At 41.0% G+C, this 9,077-nt stretch overlaps 1 protein-coding gene across 1 annotated transcript in view; it reads left to right on the top strand.

The window, feature by feature from the left end:
• Positions 1-5: 5 nt before the first annotated feature.
• UTP6 (UTP6, small subunit (SSU) processome component, homolog (yeast)) overlaps positions 6-9,077 on the top strand; it is a gene marked incomplete at its 5' end in the record, with an annotated part of 10,447 nt that continues 1,375 nt past the window's right edge. The window contains 15 exons of the mRNA XM_010137416.1: positions 6-35; positions 638-679; positions 764-856; positions 1,467-1,514; positions 2,266-2,329; positions 2,876-2,994; positions 3,365-3,442; positions 3,856-3,937; positions 4,656-4,737; positions 5,343-5,524; positions 6,365-6,444; positions 7,052-7,129; positions 7,290-7,469; positions 8,167-8,247; positions 9,052-9,077. The exon at positions 9,052-9,077 is cut by the window's right edge and continues 2 nt beyond it. Of these exons, the coding sequence (XP_010135718.1) occupies positions 6-35; positions 638-679; positions 764-856; positions 1,467-1,514; positions 2,266-2,329; positions 2,876-2,994; positions 3,365-3,442; positions 3,856-3,937; positions 4,656-4,737; positions 5,343-5,524; positions 6,365-6,444; positions 7,052-7,129; positions 7,290-7,469; positions 8,167-8,247; positions 9,052-9,077 (1,265 nt within the window). The remainder of the gene's footprint in view (positions 36-637; positions 680-763; positions 857-1,466; positions 1,515-2,265; positions 2,330-2,875; positions 2,995-3,364; positions 3,443-3,855; positions 3,938-4,655; positions 4,738-5,342; positions 5,525-6,364; positions 6,445-7,051; positions 7,130-7,289; positions 7,470-8,166; positions 8,248-9,051) is intronic.

Below are 9,077 nucleotides of genomic sequence, written 5' to 3'. Positions count from 1 at the left end.
CACTGCGGAAGGAGGATTTCATTAATTACATCCAGGTGGGTTCCGCTGGCGAGCAGAGCGTGTCCGCTCACGGCACGGGTCCAGCTCAGAGGTGTTTCTGTAGCGACCCGCGATGGAAGGAGGCTGCTGCTTGAGGCCCGTCCACGCCTGGTCCCCGGTGTCCACTTGTGAGTGGTTTATTGGCACAGGCTGAAGGAAAAAGTCATAGCAGAGCGTGGAGCATAGCCGGGAGTTGGTGCCTGACTTTGGTAGGAGAGAGTTTTCTTTCTTGTGACTTTTACCTAAAGCTTATTCTCTCTCCAAAGATGCAGAGACCCCAGTTTTGGGGGTCTGTGCAAATTGTAGTTAAGTGTAAGCAGTTTTTTGTAGTGTTAGAAGTTTGGCTTGTGAGTTACGATTCTAGGAATGTGGGATGCTAACAGCTCAAGTCAAATATCATGTGCAATCAAGTACTCCAACTTAATTTCAGTCAGCCGTAGAAATACAGTGATCTGGCCAATAAAATGCTCCATATGTTTTCCCGAATGTAACTTTTATTGTTCGCCTGATAAGAAAACTTTTATATATTTTTTTTATTAATGTTATGTGTCTCCTTATTTGCTTTTTCATGTTGTTTTTTTTTTTTTCCCTGTTTCAGTATGAAATTAATCTGCTGGAACTGATCAAGAAAAGAAGAGCAGTAAGTTTGTCAGTTATTTAGAGCGTGAAGTCCTTTATGCCACTTTTTCTGTTGCAATAAAATTAATACTTTTTTTTCCTCCAGCGCATTGGGTATTCGTTTAAGAAGGACGAAATTGAGAACTCTATTCTGCATAGAGTCCATTGCCTCTTCAACCGTGCTATAGGCAAGTGGAAAGTAAGTAGATGGGTTGAAAAATGCCCTTCTGGTATGTGAAATGATCTAGGTATCATTGCAAATACTTGGTGACAATAATACAGGAGAATGCACTAGAAAAACAAAGTGGACGTTTGATCTTACAGTTGGCAGTAGCCTCGAAGTAGCTCATTCCTATCAGACTTTTTTTGACCTTTCTAAGTCATTAGTCCTCAACGGTCTAGAGCTGCTTCTTGCAATGTGAGTTGGGTCTGTCTGCTTGCAAGGGCTAGAGACAGAATGAAAAGAACTTTGAGCTTCTTTAGGAGAAGATTGTATTGATACATCTAATGGTAGAACCCAAATGAGGTCCCTCGGGAAGCATTACAGCCAGCTCTCTGAGTACAGGGTAACAGATTTGATTGGAGAGTCTGTGAGGGGGGATCTTGAGAAGGGAAGGTTGGTTTTGTTTGGATGTTTTGCAGGAATTTGAAGATCGGGGGGGTGGGGAAGGGAATTTGAGATTCAGAATTCCTTCTCTCAGCATGCCAAGTCATCATACCAAGGGTGTATTGTTTGCTTGTTACTGTAAAAGTGATTTTTGTGGTTGCCTTATTGTAAGGTTGATTCTTTCCCCTTGCATTTCCAACAGGATGATATCCAGCTTTGGCTTTCACATGTTGCATTTTGCAAGCAGTGGGTGAGTGATCAAAATGCTAATCTTATCTGAGTTACTGGATTGGTATTTAATCAGGGATCTGAGACTTCAGTTACAAGGCAGGGGTATAAACTTCACTGCCACACGCTATCATACTGGAATAACTTTGATATTATTGGAGCTGCTTCTGATTTTCACTGATTTATGTAAGTGTAGAGTTTGACTCGGAACGAATTGGTGTGAAATGTGATGCTTTAGGTGGCAAAGGTGAGGCCAGTTGCCTTGTATTTGGAGTGCCATTGGGGTCGGGAGAATCATCGTGTTGGTTATACCTGATCCCTGGAATGAATGGGTCACCTCTCTGTGAATTGTGGTTTTGTTCCAAACATTTCTTGCAGAAAAGTGTAATTCTGTACTTTGTAAACCTAGCTGTGTAAGTGTTTGTGTTGTTATCAGCACCATTGTCCTTCCTGTAGTGAGGAAGGTGACCTTGTCATAATAATGCAAGTGGCCAAAGAAAAATGCCAGAAGTGGTCAGAGAGACTATGGATTTGTGTTAACTGTGTAGTTGAAAAGGTTTGAGTTAACTATGCTAACCTAGTCTGGCATCATTTGAAAGCTGGTCGGTATTGGAGAAATAGCAGAAACTTTCTACTGAAAATAAAGCACCAGAGAAGTGGGTTTTTTTCCCCATACAACTGCATTACAACTTGTAACCTTTTCTAACAAAACGTTGGTGCTGGTGGTTCAGTTTGGTACTAAAGTGGGTAAAATAAAACTTCTTCTTTTACAGAATGCAAAACATCAGCTTAGTAAGGTGTTTTCTTCCATGCTGGCCATTCATCCCAATAAACCAGGTAAATAAACCAGTGGGAAGTGCTGCATAATGAGTGTAGATTGTGCAGTGCTGGTTTAAGTTCTTACAGATCTCAGTTCAAGCTATTGAGGTGAAGTTCCTGCTCTCTTTTCTTCGCCTTGCTGCTATGTCAGAGAGAGAAGGGCTCTGACAGGGCTTGTGCTGAGCAGTCAGAAGGTGATGTGAAGTGGGAGCCCCCATGGTCTGAATGAGCATTGCCCAGGTAGACTGGGGACTGGGTAAATGGTTCGGAGGTAGATGTTGAGTACTCATGGCTACTTTCTGGCTTTTGAAGACATCGTTGTACAACATTGGAGCTGTAGCTGTACCAGCGTAAACTTCCTCAATCTGTTTAGCTTTTAGTCCTTGAACTCAATTTTACACGGGAGATAATCAGTCTTATTCTGTCACTGAGCTCACGGATTATGTTGGGGTGGGTACTTGGAACAAAACCAACCTGTACATCCTGGAGAGTAGCTTCAGAGGGTTCTCATGACCAGCCACTTGCTTTGCCTTGAAAGGAATTTATTTGTGTCATCTGTTGCAGCACTGTGGATTATGGCAGCAAAATGGGAAATGGAGTCACAGCTCTCGTCAGAAAGCGCGAGGCATCTGTTCCTTCGTGCTTTGCGCTTCCATCCAGAGTGCCCAAAAATTTATCAAGAGGTGAGTTCCTGGCTTTCTTCTACAACCAGTAATTTGATCAGTCAGAGCAAGTCAGTCCAGCATATTTCGCAGATTAGGCATCCCTAGCCTTTGATAGGGAACCAGGTTTTCTTTGAGAGCAACTTCAGGTTTAAAGAATGACTAGAAAGTGGTAATTTATACATTTTTGAGTAATTTCTGAGTAAATATGTAGGGCAGATAGCTGTACATACAAACCTTTAAAAACTAGGCTCTCAGACATGTGGAATGTTGGCGAAGTCCTGATTTGTAGCTCCTCAGACAGAGCTTGTTTTACCACCTTTGTGGATTTCAATGTTTTACGACTTATCCCTGCTCCCCCAATAATTTAATTTTATTCTGTCTCTTGCAGTATTTCAGAATGGAGCTGATGCATGCTGAAAAACAGAGGAAGGAAAAGAAAGAGTTTGAACAAGCAAAGATGGACTTGGTAGGTCAGCTAAGCTTCATTAAGAGCAATTGTCTGCTTGTGTATCAGACGTTTGAATGCATATTTTCAAGGCATCTGTATTAACGGTTTGTTTGAGAACAGCTTAGAGAAAGTTTCTGTTCATGTCCTGTGCCGGTGTTAAGCTTTTCAACTGGCTGATGTTCAGCTCAAATACTTCATACATCGATCTTTCTTTAAATTTCTGAAGTCTTTTGTTATATCCCCCAGTTTGAAAGTAATTCTGGAAAGGAAACTATCTCATTTCTTTGTTGTTGACTTGTGCAAATTAGATAAAGACAGATCTAGATGAAGAGACACATTAGTATCTTCTGAGAGTTTTTCCATGTTTGTAACAGTGGTAGCTGAGAAAGGAAAACAATTTTTTTTCAGCGATGGTACACTTGATATTGCAGGGGGAATTCAATTATTCTGAAGAGATCCTCAATGGGGAAATGGCTCGCATCATCTACAGAGATGCTGCTCAGAAAATCAAAGGTGATTTAACATTTCTTGTACTTACTCAGTAGGAAAATTGTTGCCCTTCACTCTGCAGTTGCTAATGTAGATAGACTTAGCTCCAGTGTACCTACTAAGATACATTTTCAAATCTACCATTTCTACAGTAGAACCTAGATAATGCCCAAGTATAAATTAATAGTGCTAAGAGTTTTGGTTTCATAACTGTTCTGCAGGCTGGCACCTCTTCCAGTAAACAGCCTTTGGGATGAAGTGGAAGAGGTGCTGAGCTTTCAGTCCCAAGACTTGACTGGGAGAACAGTTCAGAATTACACACCTTTTTTTTTTTGCTTTGTTTACTGAGCATTAGATCACAACTTATCAACTAGCACTAGTGGCAAAGTGTTAAGAATTCAGACTGGTAACAAAACAGGTTAGATGATTTTTAAATTAACCAGGCTTGGTAAAATTCACCCACTTTATTGAGGGAATTGGGAAAAATAACTGCGAAGTAGTAGCAGATATCTTTGAGAAACCGTGATAGATGGGGGTATTTTGGAAGACAATGAGCAAAATACAGTAATGACATTGAAAAGCAGTGGGGGAAAAGGACATTAGAGGAAATTATAGAAAGAATTTGCTTAATTTAAATTCCTGGAGAAAGAGTGGAATGAAATGGTTTACAGATTATTTGTAAGCACCTAAAAATGAGGTGTCCTAGCTTTTTTTTTTTTTTCCTCCCTCTGTTGAAATGTAGGTGTTCAGTTCCATCTGGCTGTGCTTTCTATTGCAAAGCTCTTCGATTTTACCCAAGATTTGCAAAAAGAAATTCTTGAAAGGTGAGGCGTGGTCTGTGGTGTGAGTGGATTTTTTTTTTGTGTTGGTTTTTAAGAGATGTGTTCTCATAACTCCTCTAGTTTATAGTGGGTTGACGGGTTAACAACTAAATGCTATTCTTCTAGAGAAATAGAATGTTAAGGCCTATGGGAAATCTTTTAAGAAAAGCGAAGTGTGAGGCAAGGATGCTTTTTGGAAAAGGATACATGTATCTAACTTCAGAAAAGGCTTTGAGAAGCTGCGAAGAAAAATTTAGATAAAATACAGTTGTTGGAGAATAATTACTACACTCAGGTTCTGTAAACTTACTGCAGGAACTGCAGATTTTCCTGGTGTCCTTTGTGGTTCTTTTGCATTGTTACTTCTCCAGCTGTTCCTTTCAAAACCTTCCTGTCTAGTTCCTGCTGTTACTGGAGAATATCTGTGTTATTTAAAAGAACAGATAGGCTAATATTTTGACTTTCCCTTGTGGAAAGGTGAAGTGTTTTTTCTTTGGCATTTGGTAACTTAGAAATTAAGAACATTTCTATAGCAATATAACACCCCTTCCAAACATCCCTGCAAAAGCAGAGTGGCGGTTGAGGGCTGTAACAGACATGGTGTTCAGTTTGCAGACTGAGTATGCTGATGATCCTCTTACATGGGACTACATGGCCCGTCGTGAGCTGGAGCTGGGGTCCTTGCAGGCCGCAGAGCGCACCACAAAGCAGATGAAAGTATCTGAAATGACCCAGAGAGAGGAACGATGCTGTGCGGTCTTTGAAGAGGCTGTGAGAGCAGTCCCAACAGGTGAAAAGTTGTGCCTGCGCTTAGACATCATTCCTTCCTGGTACTTTAGCATACTGTGACAGTTTGGAAGTAGGCGTGGACAGGCTTTACCATACCTAAGAGAAGGCAAGCAGCTTTTAGATGCTGCCTTTTGGGGACTTATTTTATGTGTTATTTGGGTTGTTTTCCAATGCATTTATGCTCTTGAAGCAGCTGCTTAACTGAAAGTGCTTTTTGTTGCTTGTTTGCTTTTATTAATGTGATTTAACCAATGAGGAGAACAGAAGCCCACAGATGAACAGAATGTTGGGAGTTGTAAATAGGGAAATTTCCTAAATAAAGGAAACCTGTAGAACTCAGGTATATAGCTGGTTAGTTGTGAGTAAGCAATGGTTTTGAGTTGCCAGTGGAGGGAATATCCAGCTTCAACATCGGGCATTGTCCTTGCTCTCAAGGGACTGTCTGTGGGTGGACTCAAACTTCTTGTCTCTGAAGACAAGGATTTTCTTCAGGGTTGTCTGTCAAGCACACAAGGACTGCTTGCGAGTGTCGAGACTCTTGCAGGCCCATCGAAAATGACAGGTGAAGGATGCACTGAACATCAGGTGTGACATTGGGCGCTGAAGCCTCAGCTGAGCTAAGAGCTTGCTGCTCTTTAGAGTTACTGGCTGCAGCTTATACTGGGAAGCTGTTTTAAAATGTTGCTGTATTATAAAAGAGGCCCTACATTTATAACATCACTTTTAAAACAAAATTAGCATTAACACTTAGTGCTTGGATTCTCTCCATTCCTTAAAGACAAATATTTGTGTTCACTCTTATGTTTCTGTTAAGTGTGATATTATGCCTTTGATTCTACAGAGGACATGTGGAAATGCTACATCACTTTTTGCTTAGAGAGATATAACAGGAAAAGCAACAGTGAAGACCTAAAGCAAAAGGTAAAAGCTTATTAGGAGATCACAGTAACAAATCATCCCTATTTTTACTGACTTCTGTAGTCTCTAAGACAAGGAGCAAATAGATTTTGACAGTTTATCAGAAATGCTTCCCTGTGGCCATCTTAAATCATTTAGCCTCCATCTGAGGGGTTACCTTTACTGTCAGGCTCACGTGTGGCCTGTCTGAGCATGAATAACCTGTTCACTGACAGTCCTGCAAACCTGTCCGTGTTCAAAGAAAACAATAAATTAAATTAAAATGACTCTTGCATATAAGTCTGGGTAAAACTTGTTGCTGGCACATGGGCATCTGCGCTTGGGTGTGACTCAGTGAATTAACCGATCATCCTGTGCAGTTTGCTTCCCTTTCGACACAGTGAAAACATTGACATGTTATTTTGTTCCTTAAGGAAGAAGTATAATTCAAATGCTCAGATTTCCCCTCTATCTGGGAATGTATGCAGGTACCTACAGCACTAGATACGTCACTCTTGCTGGATTTCAGTGACGTGCTGATACACTGATCTACAGGGGTTCTTGTGCTGGGATCTGAAATAAGCAGGTGTAATGCTGATTTTCTTTCCTTTTTCTTCTCTGTTGGTTCTAGAGGCTGGAGAGGACACTGAGCGTGTTCAGCAAAGCCCATGAGTCCAGTTTGCTGCCAGAAGCTTTCTATAAGCAGTGGGTAAGAGCTGACACAGAAAAATAGATTGTGAGACTGTCCTGCTCTGTCTGTACCATTTTGAGTTGAAAGAAAGGCGGACAGTGTTTTGGTCAAGGTCTTGCTTTTTAACAAGGTATTGTAAATTCCTTGACGGTGATTAGCTGTATCTGCTGTCTTCTAGCTTCAGCTGTTACTGGCGTCCAGCCTGTTTGAGAAGGCTACAGAGGTGGCAGAAGCTGCAACGAAGCGCTTCAGCCTGTCAGTGGAAATGTGGCAGACGAGGGTGCAGATGCTGATCCAACTGAAGAGTGACGATGTGACCCAGTGTTTTGAAGAGGCCATTAAGCACCTGAAATCTAAGGTCTGTGCTGGGTTTATGGACTTGCATGCATTGCAGTCTTGGCCTTGAAACCTATGATACTTACTTGGGTTTGTTTTGTTTTTTTTTTTTTTTTTTTTTTTTTTTTTTTTTTTTTTTCCCCTTTACAAGACATTCAAAGACTCTAACCATTGTTAAGGTCAAAAATAAGAACTTGAAGTGTCATATGCACATTGCAGTCAGGAGCGTTAGGGATCTGTAAATTTGCAGTTTCAAAGTCTGAATGCTCACAGGTGGCATTTTTGCCTACTCTTCAAGTACTCACCTGGTTTTCTTTGTGTCTTACTTGTAAAATGTGTTTCTGTTTCTTTGCTGTCCTGATAACGTTTGTGTGTGTGTGGTATTTCAAGCATTGAATTAGCTCTTTGCTCTCTTACTGTTTCATTTCAAACCCTGGGCAGGAGTGAGAAGAGGGAGCAAGGAGGTGGTTGTTTCTTTCGTCCTTGTTCTCAGAAGTTACCTTTGTACTGCAGATGCAGTAGAACTTGGCTCTCACCCTGACAACATGCCTTGCAGTTGTCCAGCAAAGTAGTGTTTGTCCTGTAAGTGAGAAAGGAAACAAGAAGAGATTTCAGTGTGCAGTCCAGTGCTCTTTCTAAGAGCTATGTCTGAAGGACGTGTTTTACTGCAGCTGTAACACAGAACCTGGTGGATGTATATTTATCCCTTTTCCTTGTAGGGGACTTTGCCATTATGGACCCTCTGGGTGGAGTGGAGTGAAGGCACAAACAGCAAGGAAGAAACAGAAGCTCTCTACCAGGTACTTAGCTAACAGGAATCTGCTTTTGATGGCAGCATGTAAATAAACAGGAACAGTGTGTGTGGATGAATCATGTAACAAATGCTTTACACTGCAGTTCCTTCGTGGATGCGTTGGTGTCAAAGAATTTCAAGTAAAACTCTGTACATTACCAAAAATCAGTTCGCCATAAGCTCATAAGCACAAATGTCATCCCCATGCTTCTAAGACATGCAGATGTTTGTAAGCACAACCAATGATGGACTCTTCTTGTACTTTGTCTGGAGTCTTTGCTCGATTTTCAGATGGTTCGTCGGACTATGGAAAAGAGAATTTCCCAATCTGTGTGAAAACATCAACCTTGTTACAGAAAACTCACTGTAAATTCCCTAAATAGTGTAGGGCAAAACTTTTCCTTTTTGCCTGGCTTGTTGGGTTGGGTTTCCCCTCGCCCAGTTTACAACATAAAACTTTATTTCAGGTGAAAGCTTGAATTCAGTTGTTTGCAGAGCATTGTGGAACCTGCTGCATGAAGGATGATAGGGAAATGCCAGTTGCTAGCTGTGTGGACAGCTATTGGAGGAGATGCGTATTTTAGGTCACAACTAATATTTTAATTTGAAAAATACTGGGTGTGTTACCTAACGTGTCTGTCAGACACTTTTGGGATGCTTTTGTCCAGTACTTTGTCTCACTTACGAGATCTGCTTTATCTAAGATGCCTAATTAGGGAGAATATACTATTTGGTTTCTTTTTCCTAGTTGCCTTTTAATTGTACTTACGTGGTTTATTTATTGTTTCATCTTTTCCCTCTAAACTTACAGAGGTCCTTATGTGCCACGACTCCTGC

Source organism: Buceros rhinoceros, unplaced genomic scaffold (genome assembly GCF_000710305.1).
Source record: "Buceros rhinoceros silvestris isolate BGI_N320 unplaced genomic scaffold, ASM71030v1 scaffold45905, whole genome shotgun sequence".
Taxonomy (NCBI): domain Eukaryota; kingdom Metazoa; phylum Chordata; class Aves; order Bucerotiformes; family Bucerotidae; genus Buceros; species Buceros rhinoceros.
Note: the sequence above shows the minus strand (reverse complement) of the source record. Positions and strands in the feature narration are given on the sequence as shown.